Source organism: Pagrus major, chromosome 10 (genome assembly GCF_040436345.1).
Source record: "Pagrus major chromosome 10, Pma_NU_1.0".
In the NCBI taxonomy this organism is placed as follows: domain Eukaryota; kingdom Metazoa; phylum Chordata; class Actinopteri; order Spariformes; family Sparidae; genus Pagrus; species Pagrus major.
In genome coordinates, this window is record NC_133224.1 from 2,944,588 (window position 1) to 2,961,817 (window position 17,230).

General features: G+C 40.4%; 1 protein-coding gene across 2 annotated transcripts; it reads left to right on the plus strand.

Moving 5' to 3' along the window:
- Window positions 1-987: 987 nt before the first annotated feature.
- LOC141003457 (broad substrate specificity ATP-binding cassette transporter ABCG2-like) lies at window positions 988-12,003 on the plus strand. 2 transcript variants are annotated; one of them, XM_073474801.1, is made up of 20 exons: window positions 988-1,074; window positions 2,127-2,187; window positions 3,219-3,306; window positions 3,379-3,509; window positions 6,264-6,323; window positions 6,697-6,811; window positions 7,056-7,208; window positions 7,754-7,911; window positions 8,213-8,315; window positions 8,456-8,504; window positions 8,587-8,685; window positions 8,812-8,910; window positions 9,213-9,358; window positions 9,956-10,038; window positions 10,291-10,380; window positions 10,518-10,642; window positions 10,906-11,060; window positions 11,155-11,244; window positions 11,335-11,393; window positions 11,682-12,003. In XM_073474801.1, exons 3-20 carry the CDS (start codon window positions 3,250-3,252, stop codon window positions 11,827-11,829), a joined length of 1,920 nt encoding a protein of 639 aa, XP_073330902.1. In that variant the 5' UTR covers window positions 988-1,074; window positions 2,127-2,187; window positions 3,219-3,249; the 3' UTR covers window positions 11,830-12,003. The 2 variants fall into 2 exon arrangements, with proteins under 2 accessions (XP_073330902.1, XP_073330903.1); XM_073474802.1 differs by lacking the exon at window positions 2,127-2,187 and having other exon boundaries at window positions 1,003-1,074.
- Window positions 12,004-17,230: the final 5,227 nt, after the last annotated feature.

Below are 17,230 nucleotides of genomic sequence, written 5' to 3' on the forward strand. Positions count from 1 at the left end.
CTCGCTCCATCAGTGCTGTTGTAGTTGTTACTGTTCACCAGCAGATGGAGATCGTTTCATGCACTTTAAACAAAGAGATGATCTGTTGATATGTTTTGGTTTCAACACGGAGCCTCCATGTTGTTCACATAAAATCAAAACCAATAAAAACTGAACAAAAGTCACATTTTAAACATTATTTTTGGCATGAACGGAGGATTAGATGTGAGTCCAGCTGAACTTTCAAAATAAAACCTTTAGCGCAGCACACTGCAGTGGTGGAATGAAACTAAGTACATCTATTCAAGTACTACGAGTATAATTTTAAGGTACATTTCCATTTTACGCTGCTACAACTTGGAGTCAAATATTGTACTTTTTAAGAATTAATAAATGTTTTGCATTAACCTAACACATAGTAACAAACCATAAAGGATGAAGGAGAAGGAACGACCTGTTTCTTGTGATAATGGATTCATTTATCTGCTTATCTTGGGATAAAAACGCTCGTTCTCCTGAGATTTCAAGGAAAATCAGCTCATTGTCTCGAGAAAACAACACTTATTATTCTGTGATAGTGACATCAATAACTCATGATGGGAAAATGGAGGAAACACAAAACTGAAACACATCTTGTTTTTTTTTATCTACTTTGCTCTTGTACTCAGATTTTGATTATTAATACAAAATACAAACAACCATTAAATTAAGAGGTATTAATATTGTTTAAGTATATAAACACTTGTATTCTTACATCTTCTACTTTTTGTCCATTTACAACAAAACCATGTCCTCATGTCGTCATCAACAATAAATATATCCACACAAACATTTAAGCTGCTGAAACACTTTATTTATTCATTACTTTACTGTCGTTTACAGATCTTTTGTTCTCATGTATTCTCGCGCCTGATTGGTCAGAGAGGACCTGAGGTTGTCGAACATCCAGGTGTAATCAATCACCTGTTTCCAGCCTGACTGAGAGTTTAGTGGAGACACCAGCACTTTGTGTTTGAGACTGGACTGATCACAGAGCAGCTGTTAACGATGTGACTGATCCGGAGAGAAGAGTCCACACTGAGTCCTGAGCAGCTGGTAAGATCTGATCCAGTGTTTCCTCTCATGCAACATCCTTTAAAATACTTTACTGACACAGAAACATGTGATCACTTTAAAAAAAAACAAACCCTGAACTGAAAGTCAATAAAGCTTCTCCTCAACCAGCTTCAACATTAAAGTGCTGCATCATCAATTCACTTTTTATACTTTGATTACATTTTTTAATGCAGGACTTCTACTTGTAATTGAGTATTTCAACAGGACTCTACTTAAGTACAGTTTTCAAGTATTTGTACTTGAGTATTTCCATTTTCTGCTACTTTACACTTCCACTTCACTACATTTTAGAGGCGAATATTGTTATTTTTACTTCACTACATTTATTTGGCATCTTCAGTTACTAGTTACTTTGCAGATTACACGCTGCATATTTTTAAATAATGTATTTTATGTGATTCTGCTCATCAGTGGACTCACAGTATACAGAATACACATACATGTAAATATATGTATCAGTTACTTTAAGACTTTTACTCATGTACTATTTGTATGAGCAACTTTTACTTTTACCAAAGTGATATTTTCTTACAATATCTTTACTTTTACTCAAATGTTGTATAAAGTACCCAAAAGTCATACTCAGGTAGTAAAAGTAAAGATATTGTGTAAAACTCGTTCTCATCTGTAGATCTCAGGTTTTTAATTCTCCTTTTAAACTGCACTTATAAATACAATCAACTATAAATCAGTTAAAGTGTTTTATATGATGTACTCATTGACTGTTTTTGTAAACCCATCCTTAGTTCAAGGACCGGAGCACAGGTTCTGTTCCTGTCAGTACATCTCACTGATTATCCGGACTTGTACTTCAGTACATTGTAAACGAAGGACTTTACTGCAGTTTTGCTACTTTTACTGTGGTGAAGTGACGTCAACACTTCCCTCCCTGACAGGCGTGAGAGCCCCACACACACGTGCCTCCTCCTCACTTCTCTTATCAAGCCTTCAGTCATAAAACAGGGCTGAACACACACACACACACACACACTGAACGAGCTGCTCACACACTCATTGATCTGTACTCTCAGTGTCCTGGTGTCTGCATGTCCGTCAGCAGCTCTTCTCACAGGGACCTTCTGGCTTCAGCAGGTGAGCGTTGAACCTCTTATTTACATCTTTAGGAGAATCTGAACTCTGCGGTGAGCGACGTGAAGCTACATCAGGATCAACCACAGTGAGAGTAGAGCGTTTCTGACTGAACAGTTTGTTTGTAGAGCAGAAATAGGTTGTGAAACTGAAGTTTAGTTGAGTTCAACGAGAAGTTCAGCCTCAGCATTTTTACTTTGAGTAGTTCCAGTTCATGTTGTTTTACACTTTAACTCCTTTATCTTAAACATGTTACGTAGAAGAAACAATCTTACAACATAAAGTGTTAAATAGTCGTCTTCAGTCTGTTGTGTCTTCTTGTTAGTTGTCAGCACTTCCACCAAACTTGGAATAAAGTTTAATTTAAATGACTCTTTGAGGCTAAAAGAAGTAAAACTCACCAAGATTTGCAAAAACAAACAAGAAAAGTAAATTTGTGGGTAAGAACTTCTCACATTAAACATCTACGACCCCACAAACCTCTGGACTAAACTACCTACATGTATATAAAGACATTAAATCAGCTCAAGCTCGTGCAGCTACAGTATAAAGCTGCTCAAACGCTGATGCATCTGTATTAACAGTCTAATAATCTTTACATAACAGTCACAGGGAAGTATTTTTTCAAGCAATGAGCACTTAAATTTAGCTGATAGTTCTTGTTTTTTACTTTTTAATGCGATATGTTTGTACCCAGAGATAAAACACAACACAAACTTTCACACCTTTAGCAAGCGTGTCTGTCAACCTGAAGCTTTCAAACATCAGTGTTGTCTTTATCTTATTTAAAGCTTTACATTTGATTTATTAGGAATCTTATATTGTCATGTAAAAAGTTGAATTTGAGATATATAAATTAATTTGTAGCAAAAAAACAGACATTAAGAGCCTGAGAAAGCTTATCTAGCTTGAACGCTAGCTGGCTAATCACGTTTTATAAGTCGCTGGTCTTGGGTTACCGTCCACGCCCGACCCGACAGGACTTCAATAGTCTATGAAAGTGTTCTTCTCTTGACAGTAAAATGTTTCTTCAGTGTTTTGCATTTAGGAGGAGCAAGGGAGAGGATGTACGAGAACCAGGTGTCGATGGAGCTCGGGCTGAACGGAGCCTCGAAACACCAGGTACCTTCATCTCTTACGCTAACGCCACACATGTTGTAACTCTGCCTTTGGGGTGAATTAACTGTTTTTCAGTCCGCAGGTTCGGGAAAAGAGCGGCATGGAGCCACCGTCAGCTTTCACAACATCCACTACAAGGTGACACAAGGAGGAGGATGTCTGCGTCGGAAGAACCGTACGACCAAAGACATCCTCATCGACCTGAAGTGAGTGAAAACCATGAACCCAGTCATCAAACGGCTGCTTTAATGAGCTTTGTGTGGTGCAAACAAAGCTAATATCACAGTGCTACATGCTAAACTTCATCTTCATCAACACAAGACTGGAGATAAAAACTAGCCGTTGCGTAACGTTAGCTTAAACTCTGATCAGCATCTAGACCTGACAAGCAGGTTTGTGTTTTGTTAAAAAAGCCAACAAAATAATGTTGTTCATTAGCTAATATTTGGCTTTTTATGATATTAGCTTCCTCCATTTTGGTTGGTCTGTTGCGTCCCCGAAGGTCAAGCGTGTCAAGACAACCGGTTCAAATTAGAAGCTGAAGTCGGGTGAAGACATTTTCTTGGGTTTACTTTCACCCAACGAGCAAACCGACGGAGGTGGGCTGAGGCGGCGGTCCACATGTGCGGTTATTGTGTGCTTGTTTGTCTACGTGCCGACAGGAGCCCACCTGGGAGGCAAACGTGACACGATCAAGGCGCACACGGATCAAACACACACACACACACACACACACACACACACACACACTCTGTGTTTGGAGGCAAAGGGAAGGAAGTTTGCTTTGTCAAGAAACTCAGGTTCCCACTTTCCCCTCGGACCAAACACACACATTCAGCAGCTCGTTAGGAAACAATGACTGTCAGCTTAAACCAACAAACAGACGCAGTGGCAGGATGCTGAGCTGCTCCAGTGAGAAACCTCAGGGTGTTACATTCACAGAAACACAGCGGGTCAAACTTCACATTTTTCGCAGTAAGGATCTAAACATTTCCGGATGGCGAGCGCACGCCTGCTGCAAGATCAGATCTGCAGCTTTGTGATACGTTACTACTCAAACAGCATGTTAGCATTTAGCAGCCTCTCAGTCTTGTTTTCACGCAATCGTTTTTTAGCCTTTACCTCCTTAAATGTTTGTTATCGAGGCTGTGGATTTCTTTTGTTTATTCCTTAAATTAATTGGTTTCTCAGTTCAGCTTTCAAGCGTCCGTCACTGACAAAACTTAAAACTAAGGAAAGAGTGAACAGACACAGAGGTGACACTCTGTGACACCTGACTACTGATTTACTGAACTTGATTACTCTTTTTTATGAAAATGATCAAAGTCTTTGATTATGTACGCATGTTATGAAAAAGCAATCGGTCAAAGTTCAGCGTGTGTGTGTGTGTGTGTGTGTGTGTGTGTTTATAGTGGGTGGTATCTCTGGTATTTTATTGTTCAGTGTGTAATCATTGACTCAAAGTTGAAGGTTGGGTCAGTCTGAGCAGACGCTTTTATACAAACTTTACTGCTTCATTTAGTCCGTTAACGACGTCTGCAGTGTGTCCTGACAGAAAGATCTTCTATTTTATATTAAAATAAATGTCAGACCTGACTGCAGTTTGACAGGATGCCTGTTTATCTGTTATCACGAGGAGGCAGGAAATTAAATATTTGTTTTGAACATGTAGGTTGAACACAGGAGTGGATGAACTCGGCTGTGGAGACTTTCTACTTTTTACTTGTCTGTGAATGTTGAACCTCCAAATTATAATTTGCAGGCTCATGATTTTCAGTTATTACTACAGATTGGTTTTGTTTGACTGATTTCAGCTCTGTTATAAAGTCTCTACACACCGAGACTTTGTTTTGTTTACTGTTGCCGGAGTTGAAGAGAGTGTAAAGAGTTTTCTACTAAGAGAAAGAAGATAGAAAATGGAGACAAAGGTTACAATAAGAAGCAATCTCTCATAATTAGAATTAAACATAAAAGAAAGAAAGAGAAAGAAAGAAGAGATGGAAAGAACAGGAAGAGACAATGAAAAAGACGTGAAGAAAAAGAGACGAGTCTGGAGGGGAGCATGTAACAGACGTAATGAAAAAGAAAAGACTAAGAACAAGAAGAGAGATAAAGAACGATGAAGGAAGAGACAAAAAAAATAGATGACAGACAAGAAATAAAAGCGAGAGGAAGGAAAAGACAGAAAAGGGAACAGAAGAAAGAAGTTGAATGAAATGAATGAAAAGAAGAAGATCTCATTAGAAAGCAACACAAAACTGCAGCGTCATGGTTTCAGTGGTTCAATGAGCCACAGACCTGCTGACTCATGACCTGACAGACGATGCTCAGGGGGAAGTGCTGCACGTGGGTTTGACAGTTACAAGTCATCACAAACTAAACTTTATTATTCACTCAGTTTGATGACAAAAACATTAAAAACGTCTCAGCTGCTTTTAGAAAGAGCTTAAATACATGTGAGGAAGTCAGGATGGACAGAAAGGAAGAAAGACACATACAAAACAAAAGTGCAGCGTCATTGTTCCAGTGTTCAAACTGAATCACAATGTGCTGAATAACGGTCCTGATAGACGGACTCAGCAAAAACACCAAGAGAAGACTCAGACTATTTCAAAACATTTACTCAGTCTGGGGAAACCACGACGACAAAAAACCTTTCAGTTCCTCAAAAACACGACCTCATGGAGCCGCGACGTTCACCGACAGAAACACAGAGCTGAAACTGCCTCGTCACACCAACCAGAACATCTCATCATTACAGGCTAGATGAATTAGCAATATGCAGACTGCTAGCTTAGCTTAGCATCAAACAGCCTGGTTCTGTCTCCTCTGAAACACTTCATATACCTGGTGTCTCTATCGGTACAGAAACCAAAGCATCAAAACGACAAATTGTGAGTTCAGGCTTTTGTCACCTCTCTAACTCTTACTCGTGTTTTTATTCCTTTTCTGTCTCTCAGTGGGATCATGAAGCCCGGACTGAACGCCATCATGGGCGCCACAGGAAGCGGCAAGTCATCGTGAGTGTTACAGCCAGTGGTGGAGTGTAACGAAGTACATTTACTGAAGTACTGCGCTTTTAAAACGGGGAAAAAACTACCAAAAACACATCCTTACAGCTCGTCTGATGTAACCCAGGTCTCCAGAAGCCCCGAGATCCCAAACTGATCTGAACAGACGTTATTTACACCATTAACTGTAGCTTCCTAGCTAAAAGCATTAGCGTGCATGTCTATTTTTTAGTAAATAATGACTGAATTTTTTGTTTGTCGCAGGTCTGTTACATGGATAAAGCTGTTATATTGATTATGAAGCGTGTCTCAGACTCTGATCGGGGACGTTCGGAGCCTCTTTATGAGTGAAACAACCTGATGCGAGTCGTTTGTCCTTCAGGTTCCTGGACGTTTTGGCAGCCAGGAAGGACCCGGCAGGCCTGACGGGAGAAGTTCTGATCGACGGAGCTCCTCAGCCTCCAAACTTCAAGTGTCTGTCTGGATACGTGGTGCAGGTGGGTGAGACGGACAGGAACACGGACGGGAAGTCAGATATTTACAGGAGCCAATAGAACGGCTTTGATTGAGCAGAGTTTCCTGGTCAGGGCAGGAAGGGAGTGACCGCAACAATAAGAGCAGCTTCTTTTAGTGGCATAAGTCACAGCACCAAAAATAACATCTGATATTTAAAGATATCCTCAAAATGAAACTGTAACAAAGGTTTTGTTGTCAGTTAAAATGACTGTTTCTTGTCTCCAGGACGACGTGGTGATGGGAACTCTGACGGTCAGAGAGAACTTCACCTTCTCTGCAGCGCTGCGTCTCCCAGCGTCCGTCTCTCAGGAGGAGAAAGAGCAAAAAGTCAACAAACTGATCCAGGAGCTGGGACTGGGCCGTGTGGCCGACTCCAAGGTGAGGAGAAAGAAACGGTGACAAAATATATTATGGCTGAAGGAGTCTGGGTCCAGACCTTTGAATCCAGTCGACTGAGGTAACCAGTGTAAGGAGTTGATGAAACAATGAAAGAGAGCAAGTCAAGACAGAGGAAAAAAGAAATGAGAGAGTAGAACAACGGAGAACAAAAGGCCCTTATCGTCTTCTGTAATAGACTATATTCACACGGCATCCATTTTCCTCTGACATCACACTCAGGGTGGCTTTTTTCCAGGTTGCAACTCATATAAACTTAGAAAATCTGACAAATAGTTATCATGTCACCACTTTCATATTGATCACTATCTGAAAAGATGAGGGATTGTGAAAATCTGGAGGGACCCTCACCCATGTTTCAAGGTTAAACTCCAACCAACCATCAACCCAACCAATCAATCAACCAACCAACCAAGTAACCAACCACCCAGCCAACGAGTAGCAATGGCGGTTAGGGAATGTGTTACATCACTGAGGGTCCTGATAATATACAAGTACAAACTGTGTGTGTGTGTGTGTGTGTGTAGGTGGGCACCCAGCTGATTCGTGGGATCTCCGGCGGGGAGAGGAAGAGGACGAACATCGGCATGGAGCTCATCATCGACCCGTCCGTCCTTTTCTTGGACGAACCAACCACAGGGCTCGACGCCAGCACCGCCAACTCAGTGCTGCTGCTGCTGAAGAGGTACACACACACACACACACACACACACACACACACACACACACACACACACACACACACACACACACACCAATGTAAATACTGCCATCTTGTGGCCATTGTACGTTCCTACTATTGATATTGATCCTATAGGCTCCTGCTCTCACTTACTTACACTGTTTAAGTACTACAGTACCCATGAGCCTCAGCGGTCACTGCTGTGGAGAAGATCCTTTCATCCAACATGGACTCAGATGATTTAAACTACTGTTTTGTCAGGTTTCAGCAGGATACTTTAATGTTTCCCTTCCTGTTTCTTCAGGATGGCTAACAACGGTCGCACCATCATCCTGTCCATCCACCAGCCTCGATACTCCATCTACCGCCTGTTCGACAGCCTCACCCTGCTGGTCAACGGCAAACAGGTGCCTCACCACCTGCTTATGGAAATACATTCACAGCGTCTCCATCTCCTTGACTTTCTTTCATCTTTCCATGTTTTTTCCTTGATTCCTTCCATCTCACCTCCTCATCACTGTGTTGTCACTTGTTTGGTCTTTAACAGGTTTACCACGGTCCGGCTCAGACAGCTCTGGAGTATTTCTCAGACATCGGTAGGAACTTAAAATCAACTTTAATCCAATAATTATGACACAGCCCGACGCAAAGATGATTTTAACTAATTAAATTTCCCAGGATACACCTGTGAGGCCCACAACAACCCTGCTGACTTCTTCCTGGACATCATTAATGGAGACTCAACCGCTGTCGCCCTCAGCAACAGTGAATACGAAGGTCAGATTTGAAAACCTAAGAGGCATTAAAACAGAGGATAATGAGTTCAGTCCGGTGGGGACCATGTAAATACAGTATTGTTGTATTTTGCCTGGACGATCCTGAATGCCTCCTTCTTCCCTCCAGATCCAGAATCTGTTTTGAATTCCAAACGAGGCATCGAGGACAAACTCGTAGACGAATACAGAAACTGCCACTACTACAGACAGACCAAAGCAGAGCTGGGTACGTACGACGAGGTCACAGCGTTTATCTCTTCGGTATCTAATCTGCAGCAAACTGTCCTTCAGTGTTTTGAAAGAAAAGCCAGCTGATAATTTACAGAGTTATAGTCGGTGGAGGGAAACGTACTTTTCTACTTAAAGGTGCAGTTCACAGCCGAGTTTCTGAGCTTCGATCGCTGGTGAAGTCGCTGTTCATTAGATTAATGAAAGTTTCCAAACAACTGAAATCAAATTCAAACTGAGGACAGAAACTTGTGACTTAGATGAATTAATATCAAATAAAACTCCCTCTGTTTCCCTCAGAGAGGATCATTCAGGGTAAGCAGGTGACCACCGTTCGTCCCTCCAGGACCATCACCTACAACACCAGCTTCCTGACCCAGTTCAGATGGGTTCTCAAGAGAACGTTCCGCAACCTCATGCTGAACCCGCAGACCTCCGTCGCTCAGGTGGGAACATGGAGCAGATGTCTGAAGTGTAACTGTCAGAGAAACAAACGTATGTTTCAGGCATTGTTCATCGTAGATCAGAGAGGAATGTGGCAGTTTTTATATTGATTTTTTATTGACTGGAGTTTGGTTTACCGCTCAGCTTCGTCTATCACTGAATCCAGGAAGTCTGACCCAAAATGATGTGTTCTCACTGAGACAACAACATCAAAATCAAATCAAGTTTCACTTTTGTAGTTTGAATGCAATTGGAGCAGCAGCTAGTGGCCATAAGAGGAACTGCAACTTCAGAAATTTTAGTTTGACTTGTCCCCAGACTCCCTTATAAAAACACTCAACTTTGTGAGTTGTTGAGTCAGAAGTCACTTGATGAACTTTATGAAACGCCGTCTCTGACAAATCCTTAACTCTTTGGGTCCTCTTCTAAATTTGGCAAATATCACAAAGTTTTTTCTGTCTTTGTGTAAAAAACATGGTGTCTGTTTGTCTCAGTGATGTACGTGTTTATTTGCATGTAGAGTGGGGAAGTGAGAAGCAATCACAGGTGGTCAGTCATGTGATTAACTATCGTCTGTACTGTGTTTGTATTGTGTCCAGGTGGCTGTAACCTTGTTCCTCGCTCTGGTGGTCGGAGCCATTTTCTTTAATGTCCAGCTGAACGACAGCGGGATGCAGAACAGGTGTTTATATTCTACTTTACTCTGGTGCAAACAAAACATTTTTAACTTAAAGAGGTCATATAATGCTACATTTCAGGTTAACAACATAAGTTTAGGATGTAGCCGATCAGAGGCAGAGTAGGGTGGGTCATGCCGAGCAAGGTAGTGTGATCTAAAATAACGCTGCTAAAGCAGTAGCAACTGTGTGTCTGCTGACTGACTGGAGTGTTTATATCTTATAATAAATGACATATGTGTGTTGATGGTTTTCAGGTTTGGCGCTCTCTTCTTCATCACTGTGAATCAGTGTTTCAGCTCCCTGTCATCAGCTGAACTCTTCATCTCAGAGAGGAAACTCTTCATGTGGGTTCGACACGCAAACGTTCATCAGGACGTCTCTGCTGATATCCATCAATCAATCCTACTCGTACCTACCTCACGTTAGAAACTTATGTCACGTAATGTACGTGATTAATAAATCTCTTTCTGTCTCCCATCAGTCACGAGTACATCAGCGGTTACTACAGAGTGTCGGTCTACTTCTTGTCGAAGATCCTGTCTGACATCATCACGCTGAGGACCATCCCCGCCATCGTCTTCACATGTGTGGCCTACTTCATGATCGGTGGGTGGGAGACACAAAATACTGCAATTTATATTTATACCATATCAAATATTTTAGTAATTGAACAGTCGCTTTAGAAAAAGTGCCCAAAATTCTCGTGTTCCAGGTTTTCAAAATGTACATATTTCTTTGTTTCCGTTGAAGTTTTGAACAGTTTGTTGGGCAAATTAAACAAATTGAGGGTTTCACCTTCAAACCTCAGTAACTTGAGTCGTTTCACTATTTTCTTACGTGTGTGTGTGTGTGCGTGTGTGTGCGTGCAGGTCTGAAGCCGACAGTTGAGGCCTTCTTCCTCTTCATGTTCAGCGTCACTCTGGTCGCCTACACAGCCACCTCCATGGCTCTGGCCATCTCCGCCGACCAGACGGTGGTGGCCATCGCCAACATCTTCATGACCATCGCCTGCGTCTTCATGATGGTAACTATTAAAATCAAGCCTCATGTTTTGTGTTGAAGAAAGAAACTTGAATGAATATCTCACCTGTGAACTCTCTCTGCGTCTCTGTCATCAGATCTTTGCCGGTCTGCTCGTGAACCTTCCCTCCATCGTCGGCTGGCTCGCTTGGTTAAAATACTTGAGTATACCACGATACGGCATCAGTGTACGTACACACACACACACACACCTACAATTACATATGTTTTCACTTCCTGTAGCTGCATGATGATGATGATGATGTTTGTCTCTCCAGGCTCTGCTGGTTAATGAGTTTACTGGGCTGAACTTCTGTACGGGTAACACCACCATCGGGTAAGAAACACACACACACAAACACCTAAACATACATGGATGCCTGATTGTATTTGAATTGTTTGTGTACACTAATGGCTCCACCTGCTGGACAGTGTGTTACATTACATCCCCTCAGCTTCCTGTCATAGTTATTTGTTTTAAAACACATTAGTGTAATAAAAAATGTTGGATTATAATAAAACAAATTTAAAAAGGTAATGAACCCCAGATGTGTTATTTTGATCGTTAACGTCAGTTGAATTAGGTGGTCTTGTTCATGGAGGAACCTTTGTGCTGTGTTTCCAGTTGCACAGGGGAGGACTTTCTCACGGTGCAGGGTGTGGATTACTCCACCTGGGGCTTCTGGCAGAACCACTTGGCTCTGGGCATCATGACCATCTGCTTCCTTGCCATCGCTTACCTCAAACTGCGCTTCATCAGGAAGTTCACCTAGACCTTCATCATCATCATCATCATCGTCACCACCACCATGTTAATACAGTCTGGGAGGCAGACTTGTGTCAGCAGCTCAGGACTGTTTGTAAATCTGTAGTTTGTTCATTAACAGTTAATCCTCCAGACCTCTAACACTGATCACATGTTTGTAAAATAAAATGTTTGTTGTTTATGGAAGTTATTAATCATTACACACTCCCCACTAACACCAGAGCACCTCGGTGTGAGAACCAATCAGAAAACTGTGACAGAAGTTTTGCACTTTAAAGTTTGGAGACAAAGAAGTTAATTATTTTCACACAAAAACAAAAAAATGATTTTTTTTTTTTATATAAAATGAAACACTGAATGTGCATTTTGATGTCAGCGTCTTTTCTATTTTAATTTCAGCTGCTTTTGTGAATATTACTTTGACTTCTCGTGTTTGACATTATTTTAACAGAAGTAACAGACTGACGAACCCTGGTGGTCAAAACTGGTTGATGCAGCCTGAGACACATATTTTTTTGAGCCTGACAGTTCGACTTTGACCCTGTAAATAGTTTTATGACAAAATAAATTCCATTACATTCACGTCACAACACTGTTGTTAAGTCAGTTTGTTGATATCCCACAAGCTCACATTGCTAACACTAGCTGGCTAACATTAGGGCTTACGGATCATTTTGGACCCAACAACCATTTTAAAATGATAACTTCACAGTCATAACAATGTTTTTAAGGACAAGAGATACTTTTATTCTGTACAAGCTCTGTAGATGTATTATTTTGCGAAATTGATTTATCTTCATAAAAATGTTCACAACATGACCGTTAAGTTGATCTTGTTAACATGCTAACTTTGGGTAATCAGCACTCGACTCAAAGTACAGCTCAGACTGATGTAAATGTTGTGAGTGAAGCTAAAGAAAAGAAGTTAAAGAAGTTTTCATCTGAAATGAGAACATGAATGTCTGAATCAAACGTCACTGTAATCCATCTAATAGCTGCTGACATATGTCACTGGAAACCAAACATTTTAAACTCACGGTGGCACCAGAGGAAACATGTGGGGATCACCAAAGTCAGTATGGTGCATCATCAGGGTACCATGAATGGTCGTACCAAATTTCATTCCAATCCATCCAGAATAAGTTGAGATATTTCAATCTGAAGCAAAGTGGTGGACTGAATGACAACGCTAACCACGGAGCTACGCTGCTAGCTAAAAGCACAACGTGCCTTTTGTTTGGATATGATGAGATAATGTGAGGATCACCAACACACACACCAGATTAGATCAGAGCTCGACAGCTGACTGGTGTGTGTGTGTGTGTGTGTGTGTGTGTGTGTGTGTGTGTGTGTGTGTGTGTGTGTGTGTAAGCTGACACTCGCTTCCATAGCAACCGTGGTTATAAACAGTCCCAGCATGCTCGTGTGTGTGTGTGTGATGTGAGGAAATCTCACCTGCTGTTGAGTAACAGGTAGAGTGAGACGCACACACCTTGTGTTGGGAGATGTTCCTGTGAAGGTGATGAGTAACTGTTTCCATAAACTGCTCAACGTGCCCTCGAGCAAGGCAACGACCCAACAGCAGGGGCGATGAGTGAATCAGTTTCAGTCTCCTCAGATTAAAACATTATTTTACTTTTTTTCACAAATTCAGTGCTGACAAAAAAAAAATCACATATAAAAAGTCAATATAAAGTTGAATGTAACTAAGTACATGTACTCAAGTACTGTACTTTAGTACAATTGGGTTTTTTTACTTGAGTATTTTCATTTTCTGCTGCCTTATACTTCCACTTCACTACATTTTGGAGGTTAATATTGTACTTTTTTCCACTACACTTGATTACTTTAGTTACTTGTTACTTTGCAGATTACATGCAGCATCAGAGTCAAAGCAGCACATTTTGAAATTAATTTATTTAATTGACAATCAAATAAAAAACACTGATAATCAGTCGACTCATGGTATATGTAAATATATATCAGTTACTTTTACTTGTACTTTTGATACTTAAGTACATTTAACATCAGATACTTTAAGACTTTTGGGTACTTTTTACAACACACAGTCAGTTTATCACAAACATTCAACATCAACACATCTGGAGATACGTGGTTTTCACTGGGCAGGAAGGTAATCTGAAAAGTAACTAGTAACTAAAGCTGTCAGACAAATGTAGTGGAGTAAAAGGTACAATATTTACCTCTGAGTTGTAATGGAGTGGAAGTATAAAGTTCCATAAAATGGAAATACTCAAGTAAAGCAACTTGAATTTGTACTTGTACAGTACTCAAGTAAATGTACTTAGTTACTTCCAGGCTAAAACACTGATAAATGATGATAATGTAGTGAAGAAAACAATAAAATACAGGAAGTGTTTTGTAATCATCTCAGTTACACAAAGAACTTGTTGAGTTTTCTGTTTCCACTGATGGAATGTAACTGAGTACATTTACTCAAGTACTGTACTGAAGTACAACTTTGAGGTGGTTTCACTTTCAATCTCCTGCTAATTTAAACTCCAACACTTTGTAGGCAAATATTGTACTTTCTACTTTCTTTTATTTGATACATTTAGTTACTAGTTACTTACAGATTACATGCTGCATCAGAGCCAAATATGTTATAATTTACTTGTACTTTTGAAACCTAAGTACATTTAATATCAGGGACTTTTGGTTTTGTTGACTTTCACTTTAACCAAAGTAATATTTCAACATGATATCTTTACTTTTACTTGAGTATGACTTTTGAGTACTTTTACCAACACTGAGTTTAACACGGAGAAAAAGAGACGTCCAGACTGGATCGTAGACAAACATCATGCTGGTGTTTTCTCTTTGAATCATCATGTAATCACTCAATTATCTCCTGTTATTTCTGCTCTAATAAAATGACGCAGGCTGTTATGAAATTAAGTAAAAGGCTTAAAGGGATTTAATAACACGGCAGGGAAACTCCAGGTTGGAGAAATTCCTCCAGAACAGCTGATGTGAAGGTGTGAAAAGCATTTAAACAGCAATGAAAACAGTTCAGTCTCACTGAGTCATTAAATAAACATGATCCATCACAGCTGCAGCCAAAACACTGATGTCAGGGGGAATCCTCCAGATTTTGATAAATAAATGTAAAATTAAATGCCTGCATAAACAAACAAAGAACAATCTGAAATTAGATGTTTTTCCAAAGAAAGCTAATATATTTCATACTTACATTAGGAGACTTTCAGATTAATTTGACAGCAGCTTTCTCCAAAGAACAGCAAATGTTAGCAACATAACAAAAGCTGTTCTGTAAAACCATACATTTGGAAAACACAGACATAAAACCAGCTGAATTGTGTGATTACAAAGAAATAAATGTCTACCTGTGTGTTTTTAATAACCTGGTGAGAGTCATCAGTGTAAACTTGATGACGGTTCTGTTGGAAAGTACTTTGCAATAATGGAAAACAGCTCACAGGTGACCACAGTGTGAAACGTGTTGTGAAGCAGGGTGTAGCTGCTCCGTAAACCTTCCCTGTATTAATAAAGTTTTTAAGCAGCGATGATTAACTGTGTTGCAACTCCGAACCACAAACCACATCGGATGTGTTCAGACAAAACTTTACAGTCTAGACATCATCACTGGTTTCCTCCCTCCTCTTCACTCCCTTTTTATCCTCCATCACAGGTCGTCTTCAGTCAGTCTGCAGTCCGTCCTCCTTCTCTAACTGTTCACACTCAGCTGCCGTCTCTCTCCATCTACAGTCATGTCCTGCAGGTGGACAGCCCTGTCCGTCTTTATCGTCCTCTTCCTCAGAGTTCAGAGCATCGACTTGTCTCGCGGTGAGTACGAACATCTCAACCTGGAGAATCTTTTTTATTTTAATCTGCAGCGTGACAGATCGACTGCTGCCTTTATTGGACCTGTTTTCATTATTCATTAGCATGTTGTCAGAAGACAAAGACAAAAGAAAAACACACCTTAGACCTGTGATCATGAAATATGCAACGACGACCGACAGCTCAGATGGCAGCAGACACCTTAATGTACAGACACGCAACATTAAGACTACAACACCTGTTGAACTCTGTACAGGTGCGTCAGAGGTTCACTGCTGAGGAGTGTAAAGGGAACAGAGACAGTAGCATCTAATCATGCTCAGGTTGTGACCACAGGAGAATAAGAAACTGAGTTACTGCTACAACCGGTCATTTAGCAAAACGTTGTTGATGTCACGTATTGTTTTTGTTAAATGTAATTTAAAGTCATTTTACAGTTAATCATTATAATCATCATTTATCTGTTTTACTCTTACCAGATTGTATGTTAACATATTTATAGGCAAGCTAACATTAATGTCCTCTAACATCCCTCCATCAGCTTCATCCAGCTCTCTGGAGCCTTTCGATCTTCCTGAAATCGACGGCTCTGCTGTGGGCTGCTGCAGGATTTTCCCTTTACCAACACCCGAAGCCCTCACGACTACAACAACTACAACAACCCCGACTACAACCACAACCACACCCACCACCAGGAAGGTGATTACACCATGAAGGATGAGCCGCAGCTTCACTTTGTCCTGTAAACATTCAGATTGTGGCCTCGTAGAACCTGCAGTTAAATGAAAACATATAAAAGTCCTTCTTTTATTTAAATTAAAGTGATTTTGCCTTTTTTTAAATTTTTAATCTCTTCCTGTATGTTATTGTTTTAATCAGGTGACCACGACCATGAAGCCAGCCATCCAAGCACCACCCAAGATCGACCGCTCCAGTATCAGCAGCCTCCTCCAATACCTCCTGGCCAACAGCAGACGCCACACAGGTGGTTCCCGCCCCAGGGTTATCTCTCGACCAATAGGAGGGCTGCCTCGCAGGGGTCAAAGTTCATCCGAAAGCAATGAAGCAGCCGCAACGCCGCGGAGAACAGTTGGTCGGAGGAATACAGGTTCGTCATCTTCAGAGGACTCAAGTGACGAGTCTTGATGGCATTTTAAATTCTAGTTTTTAAACAAATTTACTTTCTGAAAATAGTTTTTCCTTCAAAAACATCACAAATCCCCAAATAACCATGAAATTTGTCAGCCAGAAAAATGGTGTAGCTTCCGATATCATTGCTGTAATATTTTGTATGTTGTTATTGAATATTGTGCACTAAAGTATTAAGATGTATGAATGCTGATTTACTGCTGTTGCTGCTGCCATTAATCAACATCATCACTTTAAAAAAGCTTCTTTATTTATATAATACATGTAAGACAATTGCAATAACACACTGTTTGTTGAACCATTATTTAAAAAGTATTCACATGTTAATGATCTGTATTAAAAAGATGTAATATAAATAATAAAAACAAATCTAGAAATCTTTAATTTGCTGTCGTTAATACATTTTTTATACATTTTCTGTCTCTGTTTTGACT